Raw genomic sequence first — 14,939 nt, 5'->3', positions numbered from 1 at the left:
GTCAGACTGCGGGCTTCGAAGTGAAGTGTTAGTGCACCCCCATACACATGTCAATGTTGTTCGTGGGAATAAGTGACTTCTTTCTTGGTAGGGCCTGAAGAGCCGGTTGGAAATGAAGTTCCTCTCTTAATATAGTTGTCCAATGCTTTCCACGTTCCTAGGGATATCAGCGCTGCAGTAAAGACTACAGGTAATAAGGACAGCTCCATGGACCTGCACTGAGCACACAGTGAACTAGGATGACACCTGCCACCGTCGTCAGACGAGGTGGCCGAGTGGTTAAGGCGATGGACTGCTAATCCATTGTGCTCTGCACGCGTGGGTTCGAATCCCACACTCGTCGGTACATCGTAGTTTTGTCATTATTTACAGGGGTATTGTATTTCAAGCGAATAACAGAGACTGTGGCGCATCATAGCAGGACCATGAGGCATAATACATCTGTATTCCTCTGCGATTTGTAACAGTCGCGCAGCTGCTTTGGTGTTCCGGATCAATGTTCTTTACAAGGGGTGTTTCCTATAAAATGATAGAATTTGCTGATTTATGACCCACAGCAGACGATTCTTACGTCCATAGTATTCTTCTTGTTTTCTTTTCAAACGTTGTTCACTTTCTGTTTTGTATTGCCCATTAATTTGTTTGAGTACAAGGTAAATGGCAATATAGGATAAAAAGGCCCCCCAGTTCCTGAAAGAAGAAAAGATGAGAGATGGACAGGATGTTCTACTACTTGAGACATGGATGTCCGAACTGAAGTACAGGTGGTAACGTGGCCGAGCGGTCTAAGGCGCTGGATTAAGGCTCCAGTCTCTCCGGAGGCGTGGGTTCGAATCCCACCGCTGCCAGTTCACTTTTGAACAATGCACTCATATATAGGCATGTGCTTTATGTGCTTTACATACATTTAAAGGAAAACCCAGGGAATCAAATACATTCTGTCTTCCTCCCAACGTGAAGTCTCCTTTCCCCGTGTTACCATGATTAGCATTTTCACGAGTGAACCATGGCTCCTTGTGTCGCAGATGACGACGCGTGTGACATCACAGAACTGCAAGTGGCATCCAAGGGTATGGGTTGGAAGTGTAGGGTCGGAGCATTGGCAGCCACTTTTGACAAACCAGTTCTACCTGCAGTAGCACGAAAAGAGCCAATGTTTTTTCTCTCGTAAATCCGTTTCATAAAAAGGTCTATTTTTCTTTAACTCTTGTTTTAAAAAAGTACTTTGTTAATTCCTGCCCTGCCTGTGTCCCACTTTCGTTAGCTACCCGTGTCGTGATTTAGAGGCAGGCGCTCAGCAGGCCCATCTCGGGGATTGGTGGACAAAACAATCCCAGTAATATCTTCCCTACACCTAGCCGACTCTTGGAGCTAAGGGGTTCTCTTGTGCTATTTTTAGTTTCATTTTTACCTCCTTGTTAGTAACTGTGGTGTGGCTCTGCCTGCATCTTTGCACTTTATAGCAGAAGACGGTCTTCTCGTTAGGTCTCGGCTAGCGAAGGATGCGCTTGCGCAGTCTCGCTCGCGAGATTTAATGACTTGGAGAAGAGGGGCTTGAACCCGCCTCTCTTCTCTCCTCTTCTCCATTGGCTGGCCTCTTAAATGCTGGTCAGCCATTGGAGAAGAGGTTTGTCTCTCCAAACAAGCCCCGTCCTTTTCGGATTCGGGGGCGTGTTTTTTCGAATCGTTCTCTTTTTTCCAGGCCGTCCCTTTTTTCGCTGGTGGGCGTGTTTATTTTTTTTTTTTTTACAGGGACGTTCTCTGTTTATTTACGTCTCGGCTAGCGAAGGCTCTGCTAGTTGTTTCTACCTGTTATTACACAAAGACTTCCTGTCCCTCTAAACGTGAGTTAGTGTGACTCCGGCACCACGAGTCCCGTGAAAGGCGCTTTGTGTTGTCCGCTATTTTTCAGTTATCGCTCTTGTTCCTTTTTCCTGTGACAACCTAGCCGTCTGACGCCATTTTACAGAACGGGGCTGAGGAAGCAAGAAAGTCGAGCGGTTCTTGTGGAAGGGATACTCGGAAGAACAGACTGAGCAGGGAGGGGGAGAGCAGCGGTCAGTCTCCGCCGTCCGCGCCGTAGTTGTCGCCGCAGCTGCGCAATTATCATCTTGTCGCCGTTCAGGCGCTGACACCATGTCTGAGACGCATAAGACCATAAAGGGTGGCGGGTGGTAATTAGAACATCGCATCCATTTTGTATTTTTGGGGCGTCACAAGGGCTTGGGGGGTGGGCGTCCGCGCCGTCGTAGAATTAAATATTTTGCGTCTTTGCTCCCTTTCCGATTCACACAGTTCTTTACACGCATCAAGATGAAGATCTTTGTGGGCAACGTTGACGAGCAAACGACGCAGGAAGAGCTGAGCGCGCTCTTCGAGCACCACGGCACAGTGGTGAGCTGTGCAGTCATGAAGCAATTCGCCTTCGTTCACATGCGGGAAGAGGACCGGGCCCTGGCCGCTATAGCGGCACTCAACGGCCGCGAGCTGAATGGCCGAAAGATGGTGGTGGAACTGAGCAAACCGCGGCCTCTCAACACCTGGAAGGTGTTCGTGGGCAACGTCAGCACCTCGTGCACCGCCACCGAGCTGCGCAACCTTTTCGAGAACTACGGCAGGGTGGTGGAATGCGATATCGTGAAAGGTAAAGGCGTATTGACCTTCCTACCGCTTACTGACCGCAGCACCTCTCACTGTCTCTTCAGTCGCAGGTTCTAGAGCAAACAATTTTAATTCCCCGGGACCCCAAAAGATCAGACCCATGCACTCAAACAGCCACGACCACACATTTACATCCACCGACTAATCTCCCACTAAACAACAAAGTTGTCTCCTAAGCCAGTGTTTCGAAACATTAACCAGCGTTTGTTGCGCTAGTCTCGGACACAGGCATCATTTCCTCTCTTAGTCTTTAAACTTTTGGTTTCCAAGGATTAGTATTTGTCTTGTACGGAAGCTAATCGCTAATAGTGGACATGTAGTTGAATCCCCACCAGATTAGCGCAACAGCCTACCTATGTTAGGAAGATTACCAGGCAAGGATTTTAAAATGCACCTGGCCTTCCGACGGTTCCTAGAATGTAAATCGTGTATTTAAAGCTGTTTCTCGGATTGTCGATTAAGCTCTGGGGACTGAGATGCCGTACATTAATGTCGTTAAATCAAAAGTACGTGCTCTGTCAAATGATAAACTTCATGTGCCAAACTTGACTACTGTAGGAAGGTTGTGTGGAGAAGGGGGTGGGCGTCGACTATCTAACAAGATTTTAGACCAACCGTGTTTTCGCTAGTACTATCCCATGTAGATCATATGGTTTCAACCAGGCCCTGGTGAAAGCCGTCCTCTCGATGGGAAGTATATTTGTGAACCGTCAATTAGACCATATTGTCCAGACCGCAGCCTTAATTCTTAGGGTTTAAAGTTTTGTGAGTTGACCAATTTATTGGGTACGATTCACTAAACCTTTTGGGATAGGTCCTCATACTCCAGGTTTAAATAACGTCATCTTGAATCTTTGGGCGTAGAACATACTTGCGTCTTATGCCTAAAGAAACTACCCACAGATAGTGCTTAATGAACTGAATCTGAATGTTTGGGTGTAACCCACAGCTTTGTGAATCGGTCCTGTGAAAACGCTCGCCCCATGCCAGAAAATTGCCAGCACGTTACAACTGCACAAGACAGAACTTGAGTAGACGCGTGTGCTCAGTACCGGCAGGCTCAGAGACCCGAAAAGTAGCACATGCATCATGCCTCCACTAGACACATGCATCATGCCTGACTCTGAGAGGGCCAGGCTGTGAAGACAGATCAGGCAGTCATCCCAGCAGGCGTGTTGATTTTGAAAAGTTATTGGGAATTCTGAGTGCGGAAGAAGAGATTTATAGTTCCGGCCCTCTGAAATACGTGCCTGTGCTGAGCCCCGGAAAGCACCGGCACAAATGAGGCACAGAATGACAACCCAATAAAGCAACCTGGGCTGCTCAGCTCTGTTTGTTTGCATGAAAATGAGTCAATATGGCATCAGACCTGGAAGAGAAAGAGGGTGAAAAACGGTAGTCAAATATTTTCAGCAATAATGGGGCGTAACACAAGTGAAAAAATCTGACCTTTTCGAAAGGATCAGGTTTATTTCTCGCCATCGGTTTCCAATGCCAACATTAAAGGCCGAGGGTTTCTAATGCATGCTCCTGGCAAAGGTGGTAAAATCATTGGATTCCGATATCCCAGCATTTGAGGAGTCAGACTGCGGGCTTCGAAGTGAAGTGTTAGTGCACCCCCATACACATGTCAATGTTGTTCGTGGGAATAAGTGACTTCTTTCTTGGTAGGGCCTGAAGAGCCGGTTGGAAATGAAGTTCCTCTCTTAATATAGTTGTCCAATGCTTTCCACGTTCCTAGGGATATCAGCGCTGCAGTAAAGACTACAGGTAATAAGGAAAGCTCCATGGACCTGCACTGAGCACACAGTGAACTAGGATGACACCTGCCATCGTCGTCAGACGAGGTGGCCGAGTGGTTAAGGCGATGGACTGCTAATCCATTGTGCTCTGCACGCGTGGGTTCGAATCCCACCCTCGTCGGTACATCGCAGTTTTGTCATTATTTACAGGGGTATTGTATTTCAAGCGAATAACAGAGACTGTGGCGCATCATAGCAGGACCATAAGGCATAATACATCTGTATTCCTCTGCGATTTGTAACAGTCGCACAGCTGCTTTGGTGTTACCGATCAATGTTCTTTACAAGGGGTGTTTCCTATAAAATGATAGAATTTGCTGATTTATGACCCACAGCAGACGATTCTTACGTCCATAGTATTCTTCTTGTTTTCTTTTCAAACGTTGTTCACTTCCTGTTTTGTATTGCCCATTAATTTGTTTGAGTACAAGGTAAATGGCAATATAGGATAAAAATGCCCCCCAGTTCCTGACAGAAGAAAAGACGAGAGATGGACACGGTGTTCTACTACTTGAGACATGGATGTCCGACTTGAAGTACAGGTGGTAGCGTGGCCGAGCGGTCTAAGGCACTGGATTAAGGCTCCAGTCTCTCTGGAGGCGTGGGTTCGAATCCCACCGCTGCCAGTTCACTTTTGAACAATGCACTCATATATAGGCATGTGCTTTATGTGCTTTACATACATTTAAAGGAAAACCCAGGGAATCAAATACATTCTGTCTTCCTTCCAACGTGAAGTCTCCTTTCCCCGTGTTACCATGATTAGCATTTTCACGAGTGAACCATGGCTCCTTGTGTCGCAGATGACGACGCGTGTGACATCACAGAACTGCAAGTGGCATCCAAGGGTATGGGTTGGAAGTGTAGGGTCGGAGCATTGGCAGCCACTTTTGACAAACCAGTTCTACCTGCAGTAGCACGAAAAGAGCCAATGTTTTTTCTCTCGTAAATCCGTTTCATAAAAAGGTCTATTTTTCTTTAACTCTTGTTTTAAAAAAGTACTTTGTTAATTCCTGGCCTGCCTGTGTCCCACTTTCGTTAGCTACCCGTGTCCTGATTTAGAGGCAGGTGCTCAGCAGGCCCATCTCGGGGATTGGTGGACAAAACAATCCCAGTAATATCTTCCCTACACCTAGCCGACTCCTGGAGCTAAGGGGTTCTCTTGTCCTATTTTTAGTTTCATTTTTACCTCCTTGTTAGTAACTGTGGTGTGGCTCTGCCTGCATCTTTGCACTTTATAGCAGAAGACGGTCTTCTCGTTAGGTCTCGGCTAGCGAAGGATGCGCTAGCGCAGTCTCGCTCGCGAGATTTAATGACTTGGAGAAGAGGGGCTTGAACCCGCCTCTCTTCTCTCCTCTTCTCCATTGGCTGGCCTCTTAAATGCTGGTCAGCCATTGGAGAAGAGGTTTGTCTCTCCAAACAAGCCCCGTCCTTTTCGGATTCGGGGGCGTGTTTTTTCGAATCGTTCTCTTTTTTCCAGGCCGTCCCTTTTTTCGCTGGTGGGCGTGTTTATTTTTTTTTTTTTTACAGGGACGTTCTCTGTTTATTTATGTCTCGGCTAGCGAAGGCTCTGCTAGTTGTTTCTACCTGTTATTACACAAAGACTTCCTGTCCCTCTAAACGTGAGTTAGTGTGACTCCGGCACCACGAGTCCCGTGAAAGGCGCTTTGTGTTGTCCGCTATTTTTCAGTTATCGCTCTTGTTCCTTTTTCCTGTGACAACCTAGCCGTCTGACGCCATTTTACAGAACGGGGCTGAGGAAGCAAGAAAGTCGAGCGGTTCTTGTGGAAGGGATACTCGGAAGAACAGACTGAGCAGGGAGGGGGAGAGCAGCGGTCAGTCTCCGCCGTCCGCGCCGTAGTTGTCGCCGCAGCTGCGCAATTATCATCTTGTCGCCGTTCAGGCGCTGACACCATGTCTGAGACGCATAAGACCATAAAGGGTGGCGGGTGGTAATTAGAACATCGCATCCATTTTGTATTTTTGGGGCGTCACAAGGGCTTGGGGGGTGGGCGTCCGCGCCGTCATAGAAAGAAATATTTTGCGTCTTTGCTCCCTTTCCGATTCACACAGTTCTTTACACGCATCAAGTTGAAGATCTTTGTGGGCAACGTTGACGAGCAAACGACGCAGGAAGAGCTGAGCGTGCTCTTCGAGCACCACGGCACAGTGGTGAGCTGTGCAGTCATGAAGCAATTCGCCTTCGTTCACATGCGGGAAGAGGACCGGGCCCTGGCCGCTATAGCGGCACTCAACGGCCGCGAGCTGAATGACCGAAAGATGGTGGTGGAACTGAGCAAACCGCGGCCTCTCAACACCTGGAAGGTGTTCGTGGGCAACGTCAGCGCCTCGTGCACCGCCACCGAGCTGCGAAACCTTTTCGAGAACTACGGCAGGGTGGTGGAATGCGATATCGTGAAAGGTAAAGGAGTATTGACCTTCCTGCCGCTTACTGACCACAGCACCTCTCACTGTCTCTTCAGTCGCAGGTTCTAGAGCAAACAATTTTAATTCCCCGTGACCCCAAAAGATCAGACCCATGCACTCAAACAGCCACGACCACACATTTACATCCACCAACTAATCTCCCACTAAACAACAAAGTTGTATCCTAAGCCAGTGTTTCGAAACATTAACCGGCGTTTGTTGCGCTAGTCTCGGACACAGGCATCATTTCCTCTCTTAGTCTTTAAACTTTTGGTTTCCAAGAATTAGTATGTGTCTTGTACGGAAGCTAATCGCTAATAGTGGACATGTAGTTGAATCCCCACCAGATTAGTGCAACAGCCTACCTATGTTAGGAAGATTACCAGGCATGGATTTTAAAATGCACCTGGCCTTCCGACGGTTCCTAGATTGTAAATCGTGTATTTAAAGCTGTTTCTCGGATTGTCGATTAAGCTCTGGGGACTGAGATGCAGTACATTAATGTCGTTAAATCAAAAGTACGTGCTCTGTCAAATGATAAACTTCATGTGCCAAACTTGACTACTGTAGGAAGGTTGTGTGGAGAAGGGGGGCGGTCGTCGACTATCTAACAAGATTTTAGACCAACCGTGTTTTCGCTAGTACTATCCCATGTAGATCATATGGTTTCAACCAGGCCCTGGTGAAAGCCGTTCTCTCGATGGGAAGTATATTTGTGAACCGTCAATTAGACCATATTGTCCAGACCGCAGCCTTAATTCTTAGGGTTTAAAGTTTTGTGAGTTGACCAATTTATTGGGTACGATTCACTAAACCTTTTGGGATAGGTCCTCATACTCCAGGTTTAAATAACGTCATCTTGAATCTTTGGGCGTAGAACATACTTGCGTCTTATGCCTAAAGAAACTACCCACAGATAGTGCTTAATGAACTGAATCTGTATGTTTGGGTGTAACCCACAGCTTTGTGAATCGGTCCTGTGAAAATGCTCGCCCATGCCAGACAATTGCCAGCACGTTACAACTGCACAAGACAGAACTTGAGTAGACGTCTGTGCTCAGTACCGGCAGGCTCAGGGACCCGAAAAGTAGCACATGCACCATGCCTCCACTAGACACATGCATCATGCCTGACTCTGAGAGGGCCAGGCTGTGAAGACAGATCAGGCAGTCATCCCAGCAGGCGTGTTGATTTTGAAAAGTTATTGGGAATTCTGAGTGCGGAAGAAGAGATTTATAGTTCCGGCCCTCTGAAATACGTGCCTGTGCTGAGCCCCGGAAAGCACCGGCACAAATGAGGCACAGAATGACAACCCAATAAAGCAACCTGGGCCGCTCAGCTCTGTTTGTTTGCGTGAAAATGAGTCAATATGGCATCAGACCTGGAAGAGAAAGAGGGTGAAAAACGGTAGTCAAATATTTTCAGCAATAATGAGGCGAAACACTTGTGAAAAAATCTGACCTTTTCGAAAGGAGCAGGTTTATTTCTCGCCATCGGTTTCCAATGCCAACATTAAAGGCCGAGGGTTTCTAATGCATGCTCCTGGCAAAGGTGGTAAAATCATTGGCTTCCGATATCCCAGCATTTGAGGAGTCAGACTGCGGGCTTCGAAGTGAAGTGTTAGTGCACCCCCATACACATGTCAATGTTGTTCGTGGGAATAAGTGACTTCTTTCTTGGTAGGGCCTGAAGAGCCGGTTGGAAATGAAGTTCCTCTCTTACTATAGTTGTCCAATGCTTTCCACGTTCCTAGGGATATCAGCGCTGCAGTAAAGACTACAGGTAATAAGGACAGCTCCATGGACCTGCACTGAGCACACAGTGAACTAGGATGACACCTGCCACCGTCGTCAGACGAGGTGGTCGAGTGGTTAAGGCCATGGACTGCTAATCCATTGTGCTCTGCACGCGTGGGTTCGAATCCCACTCTCGTCGATACATCGTAGTTTTGTCATTATTTACAGGGGTATTGTATTTCAAGCGAATAACAGAGACTGTGGCGCATCATAGCAGGACCATAAGGCATAATACATCTGTATTCCTCTGCGATTTGTAACAGTCGCGCAGCTGCTTTGGTGTTACCGATCAATGTTCTTTACAAGGGGTGTTTCCTATAAAATGATAGAATTTGCTGATTTATGACCCACAGCAGACGATTCTTACGTCCATAGTATTCTTCTTGTTTTCTTTTCAAACGTTGTTCACTTCCTGTTTTGTATTGCCCATTAATTTGTTTGAGTACAAGGTAAATGGCAATATAGGATAAAAATGCCCCCCAGTTCCTGACAGAAGAAAAGACGAGAGATGGACACGGTGTTCTACTACATGAGACATGGATGTCCGACCTGAAGTACAGGTGGTAGCGTGGCCGAGCGGTCTAAGGCGCTGGATTAAGGCTCCAGTCTCTCCGGAGGCGTGGGTTCGAATCCCACCGCTGCCAGTTCACTTTTGAACAATGCACTCATATATAGGCATGTGCTTTATGTGCTGTACATACATTTAAAGGAAAACCCAGGGAATCAAATACATTCTGTCTTCCTTCCAACGTGAAGTCTCCTTTCCCCGTGTTACCATGATTAGCATTTTCACGAGTGAACCATGGCTCCTTGTGTCGCAGATGACGACGCGTGTGACATCACAGAACTGCAAGTGGCATCCAAGGGTATGGGTTGGAAGTGTAGGGTCGGAGCATTGGCAGCCACTTTTGACAAACCAGTTCTACCTGCAGTAGCACGAAAAGAGCCAATGTTTTTTCTCTCGTAAATCCGTTTCATAAAAAGGTCTATTTTTCTTTAACTCTTGTTTTAAAAAAGTACTTTGTTAATTCCTGGCCTGCCTGTGTCCCACTTTCGTTAGCTACCCGTGTCCTGATTTAGAGGCAGGTGCTCAGCAGGCCCATCTCGGGGATTGGTGGACAAAACAATCCCAGTAATATCTTCCCTACACCTAGCCGACTCCTGGAGCTAAGGGGTTCTCTTGTCCTATTTTTAGTTTCATTTTTACCTCCTTGTTAGTAACTGTGGTGTGGCTCTGCCTGCATCTTTGCACTTTATAGCAGAAGACGGTCTTCTCGTTAGGTCTCGGCTAGCGAAGGATGCGCTAGCGCAGTCTCGCTCGCGAGATTTAATGACTTGGAGAAGAGGGGCTTGAACCCGCCTCTCTTCTCTCCTCTTCTCCATTGGCTGGCCTCTTAAATGCTGGTCAGCCATTGGAGAAGAGGTTTGTCTCTCCAAACAAGCCCCGTCCTTTTCGGACTCGGGGGCGTGTTTTTTCGAATCGTTCTCTTTTTTCCAGGCCGTCCCTTTTTTCGCTGGTGGGCGTGTTTATTTTTTTTTTTTTTACAGGGACGTTCTCTGTTTATTTATGTCTCGGCTAGCGAAGGCTCTGCTAGTTGTTTCTACCTGTTATTACACAAAGACTTCCTGTCCCTCTAAACGTGAGTTAGTGTGACTCCGGCACCACGAGTCCCGTGAAAGGCGCTTTGTGTTGTCCGCTATTTTTCAGTTATCGCTCTTGTTCCTTTTTCCTGTGACAACCTAGCCGTCTGACGCCATTTTACAGAACGGGGCTGAGGAAGCAAGAAAGTCGAGCGGTTCTTGTGGAAGGGATACTCGGAAGAACAGACTGAGCAGGGAGGGGGAGAGCAGCGGTCAGTCTCCGCCGTCCGCGCCGTAGTTGTCGCCGCAGCTGCGCAATTATCATCTTGTCGCCGTTCAGGCGCTGACACCATGTCTGAGACGCATAAGACCATAAAGGGTGGCGGGTGGTAATTAGAACATCGCATCCATTTTGTATTTTTGGGGCGTCACAAGGGCTTGGGGGGTGGGCGTCCGCGCCGTCATAGAAAGAAATATTTTGCGTCTTTGCTCCCTTTCCGATTCACACAGTTCTTTACACGCATCAAGACGAAGATCTTTGTGGGCAACGTTGACGAGCAAACGACGCAGGAAGAGCTGAGCGCGCTCTTCGAGCACCACGGCACAGTGGTGAGCTGTTTAGTCATGAAGCAATTCGCCTTCGTTCACATGCGGGAAGAGGACCGGGCCCTGGCCGCTATAGCGGCACTCAACGGCCGCGAGCTGAATGGCCGAAAGATGGTGGTGGAACTGAGCAAACCGCGGCCTCTCAACACCTGGAAGGTGTTCGTGGGCAACGTCAGCGCCTCGTGCACCGCCACCGAGCTGCGCAACCTTTTCGAGAACTACGGCAGGGTGGTGGACTGCGATATCGTGAAAGGTAAAGGAGTATTGACCTTCCTACCGCTTACTGACCGCAGCACCTCTCACTGTCTCTTCAGTCGCAGGTTCTAGAGCAAACAATTTTAATTCCCCGTGACCCCAAAAGATCAGACCCATGCACTCAAACAGCCACGACCACACATTTACATCCACCAACTAATCTCCCACTAAACAACAAAGTTGTCTCCTAAGCCAGTGTTTCGAAACATTAACCGGCGTTTGTTGCGCTAGTCTCGGACACAGGCATCATTTCCTCTCTTAGTCTTTAAACTTTTGGTTTCCAAGAATTAGTATGTGTCTTGTACGGAAGCTAATCGCTAATAGTGGACATGTAGTTGAATCCCCACCAGATTAGCGCAACAGCCTACCTATGTTAGGAAGATTACCAGGCATGGATTTTAAAATGCACCTGGCCTTCCGACGGTTCCTAGATTGTAAATCGTGTATTTAAAGCTGTTTCTCGGATTGTCGATTAAGCTCTGGGGACTGAGATGCAGTACATTAATGTCGTTAAATCAAAAGTACGTGCTCTGTCAAATGATAAACTTCATGTGCCAAACTTGACTACTGTAGGAAGGTTGTGTGGAGAAGGGGGGCGGTCGTCGACTATCTAACAAGATTTTAGACCAACCGTGTTTTCGCTAGTACTATCCCATGTAGATCATATGGTTTCAACCAGGCCCTGGTGAAAGCCGTTCTCTCGATGGGAAGTATATTTGTGAACCGTCAATTAGACCATATTGTCCAGACCGCAGCCTTAATTCTTAGGGTTTAAAGTTTTGTGAGTTGACCAATTTATTGGGTACGATTCACTAAACCTTTTGGGATAGGTCCTCATACTCCAGGTTTAAATAACGTCATCTTGAATCTTTGGGCGTAGAACATACTTGCGTCTTATGCCTAAAGAAACTACCCACAGATAGTGCTAAATGAACTGAATCTGTATGTTTGGGTGTAACCCACAGCTTTGTGAATCGGTCCTGTGAAAATGCTCGCCCCATGCCAGACAATTGCCAGCACGTTAAAACTGCACAAGACAGAACTTGAGTAGACGTCTGTGCTCAGTACCGGCAGGCTCAGGGACCCGAAAAGTAGCACATGCACCATGCCTCCACTAGACACATGCATCATGCCTGACTCTGAGAGGGCCAGGCTGTGAAGACAGATCAGGCAGTCATCCCAGCAGGCGTGTTGATTTTGAAAAGTTATTGGGAATTCTGAGTGCGGAAGAAGAGATTTATAGTTCCGGCCCTCTGAAATACGTGCCTGTGCTGAGCCCCGGAAAGCACCGGCACAAATGAGGCACAGAATGACAACCCAATAAAGCAACCTGGGCCGCTCAGCTCTGTTTGTTTGCGTGAAAATGAGTCAATATGGCATCAGACCTGGAAGAGAAAGAGGGTGAAAAACGGTAGTCAAATATTTTCAGCAATAATGGGGCGAAACACTTGTGAAAAAATCTGACCTTTTCGAAAGGAGCAGGTTTATTTCTCGCCATCGGTTTCCAATGCCAACATTAAAGGCCGAGGGTTTCTAATGCATGCTCCTGGCAAAGGTGGTAAAATCATTGGCTTCCGATATCCCAGCATTTGAGGAGTCAGACTGCGGGCTTCGAAGTGAAGTGTTAGTGCACCCCCATACACATGTCAATGTTGTTCGTGGGAATAAGTGACTTCTTTCTTGGTAGGGCCTGAAGAGCCGGTTGGAAATGAAGTTCCTCTCTTAATATAGTTGTCCAATGCTTTCCACGTTCCTAGGGATATCAGCGCTGCAGTAAAGACTACAGGTAATAAGGACAGCTCCATGGACCTGCACTGAGCACACAGTGAACTAGGATGACACCTGCCACCGTCGTCAGACGAGGTGGCCGAGTGGTTAAGGCGATGGACTGCTAATCCATTGTGCTCTGCACGCGTGGGTTCGAATCCCACACTCGTCGGTACATCGTAGTTTTGTCATTATTTACAGGGGTATTGTATTTCAAGCGAATAACAGAGACTGTGGCGCATCATAGCAGGACCATGAGGCATAATACATCTGTATTCCTCTGCGATTTGTAACAGTCGCGCAGCTGCTTTGGTGTTACCGATCAATGTTCTTTACAAGGGGTGTTTCCTATAAAATGATAGAATTTGCTGATTTATGACCCACAGCAGACGATTCTTACGTCCATAGTATTCTTCTTGTTTTCTTTTCAAACGTTGTTCACTTTCTGTTTTGTATTGCCCATTAATTTGTTTGAGTACAAGGTAAATGGCAATATAGGATAAAAAGGCCCCCCAGTTCCTGAAAGAAGAAAAGATGAGAGATGGACAGGATGTTCTACTACTTGAGACATGGATGTCCGAACTGAAGTACAGGTGGTAACGTGGCCGAGCGGTCTAAGGCGCTGGATTAAGGCTCCAGTCTCTCCGGAGGCGTGGGTTCGAATCCCACCGCTGCCAGTTCACTTTTGAACAATGCACTCATATATAGGCATGTGCTTTATGTGCTTTACATACATTTAAAGGAAAACCCAGGGAATCAAATACATTCTGTCTTCCTCCCAACGTGAAGTCTCCTTTCCCCGTGTTACCATGATTAGCATTTTCACGAGTGAACCATGGCTCCTTGTGTCGCAGATGACGACGCGTGTGACATCACAGAACTGCAAGTGGCATCCAAGGGTATGGGTTGGAAGTGTAGGGTCGGAGCATTGGCAGCCACTTTTGACAAACCAGTTCTACCTGCAGTAGCACGAAAAGAGCCAATGTTTTTTCTCTCGTAAATCCGTTTCATAAAAAGGTCTATTTTTCTTTAACTCTTGTTTTAAAAAAGTACTTTGTTAATTCCTGCCCTGCCTGTGTCCCACTTTCGTTAGCTACCCGTGTCGTGATTTAGAGGCAGGCGCTCAGCAGGCCCATCTCGGGGATTGGTGGACAAAACAATCCCAGTAATATCTTCCCTACACCTAGCCGACTCTTGGAGCTAAGGGGTTCTCTTGTGCTATTTTTAGTTTCATTTTTACCTCCTTGTTAGTAACTGTGGTGTGGCTCTGCCTGCATCTTTGCACTTTATAGCAGAAGACGGTCTTCTCGTTAGGTCTCGGCTAGCGAAGGATGCGCTTGCGCAGTCTCGCTCGCGAGATTTAATGACTTGGAGAAGAGGGGCTTGAACCCGCCTCTCTTCTCTCCTCTTCTCCATTGGCTGGCCTCTTAAATGCTGGTCAGCCATTGGAGAAGAGGTTTGTCTCTCCAAACAAGCCCCGTCCTTTTCGGATTCGGGGGCGTGTTTTTTCGAATCGTTCTCTTTTTTCCAGGCCGTCCCTTTTTTCGCTGGTGGGCGTGTTTATTTTTTTTTTTTTTACAGGGACGTTCTCTGTTTATTTACGTCTCGGCTAGCGAAGGCTCTGCTAGTTGTTTCTACCTGTTATTACACAAAGACTTCCTGTCCCTCTAAACGTGAGTTAGTGTGACTCCGGCACCACGAGTCCCGTGAAAGGCGCTTTGTGTTGTCCGCTATTTTTCAGTTATCGCTCTTGTTCCTTTTTCCTGTGACAACCTAGCCGTCTGACGCCATTTTACAGAACGGGGCTGAGGAAGCAAGAAAGTCGAGCGGTTCTTGTGGAAGGGATACTCGGAAGAACAGACTGAGCAGGGAGGGGGAGAGCAGCGGTCAGTCTCCGCCGTCCGCGCCGTAGTTGTCGCCGCAGCTGCGCAATTATCATCTTGTCGCCGTTCAGGCGCTGACACCATGTCTGAGACGCATAAGACCATAAAGGGTGGCGGGTGGTAATTAGAACATCGCATCCATTTTGTATTTTTGGGGCGTC

General features: G+C 47.5%; 1 protein-coding gene and 5 non-coding genes across 6 annotated transcripts; all 6 read left to right on the top strand.

Annotated features, from left to right (window-relative positions):
* The first annotated feature begins 766 nt into the window (after window positions 1–766).
* Window positions 767–848, top strand: TRNAL-AAG (transfer RNA leucine (anticodon AAG)). Its single transcript has one exon. It is a non-coding gene; the product is annotated as a tRNA-Leu (tRNA).
* A 1,465-nt stretch (window positions 849–2,313) lies between these two features.
* On the top strand, window positions 2,314–11,200 carry LOC146780193 (uncharacterized). The gene is made up of 4 exons (XM_085637131.1): window positions 2,314–2,652; window positions 6,537–6,885; window positions 7,365–7,456; window positions 10,778–11,200. The coding sequence occupies exons 1-4, from the start codon at window positions 2,314–2,316 to the stop codon at window positions 11,198–11,200; spliced, it is 1,203 nt and encodes a 400-aa protein (XP_085493257.1).
* TRNAS-GCU (transfer RNA serine (anticodon GCU)) lies at window positions 4,503–4,584 on the top strand. Its single transcript has one exon. It is a non-coding gene; the product is annotated as a tRNA-Ser (tRNA).
* Window positions 5,008–5,089, top strand: TRNAL-AAG (transfer RNA leucine (anticodon AAG)). The gene has a single exon. It is a non-coding gene; the product is annotated as a tRNA-Leu (tRNA).
* On the top strand, window positions 9,249–9,330 carry TRNAL-AAG (transfer RNA leucine (anticodon AAG)). The gene has a single exon. It is a non-coding gene; the product is annotated as a tRNA-Leu (tRNA).
* A 2,290-nt stretch (window positions 11,201–13,490) lies between the features above and the next one.
* TRNAL-AAG (transfer RNA leucine (anticodon AAG)) lies at window positions 13,491–13,572 on the top strand. The gene has a single exon. It is a non-coding gene; the product is annotated as a tRNA-Leu (tRNA).
* The last annotated feature ends 1,367 nt before the right edge of the window (window positions 13,573–14,939 follow it).

Source organism: Triturus cristatus, chromosome 12 (genome assembly GCF_964204655.1).
Source record: "Triturus cristatus chromosome 12, aTriCri1.1, whole genome shotgun sequence".
Lineage (NCBI taxonomy): Eukaryota > Metazoa > Chordata > Amphibia > Caudata > Salamandridae > Triturus > Triturus cristatus.
Note: the sequence above shows the minus strand (reverse complement) of the source record. Positions and strands in the feature narration are given on the sequence as shown.

Bases quoted from the DNA above. Each gene is read 5' to 3' on its own strand.
- LOC146780193 (XM_085637131.1), top strand. From the start codon at position 2,314: ATGAAGATCTTTGTGGGCAACGTTGACGAGCAAACGACGCAGGAAGAG. The intron at 2,653-6,536 runs GTATTGACCTTC...CGATTCACACAG, and splicing joins ATATCGTGAAAGGTAAAGGC to TTCTTTACACGCATCAAGTT. The intron at 7,457-10,777 runs GTAGGAAGGTTG...CGATTCACACAG, and splicing joins ATGTGCCAAACTTGACTACT to TTCTTTACACGCATCAAGAC.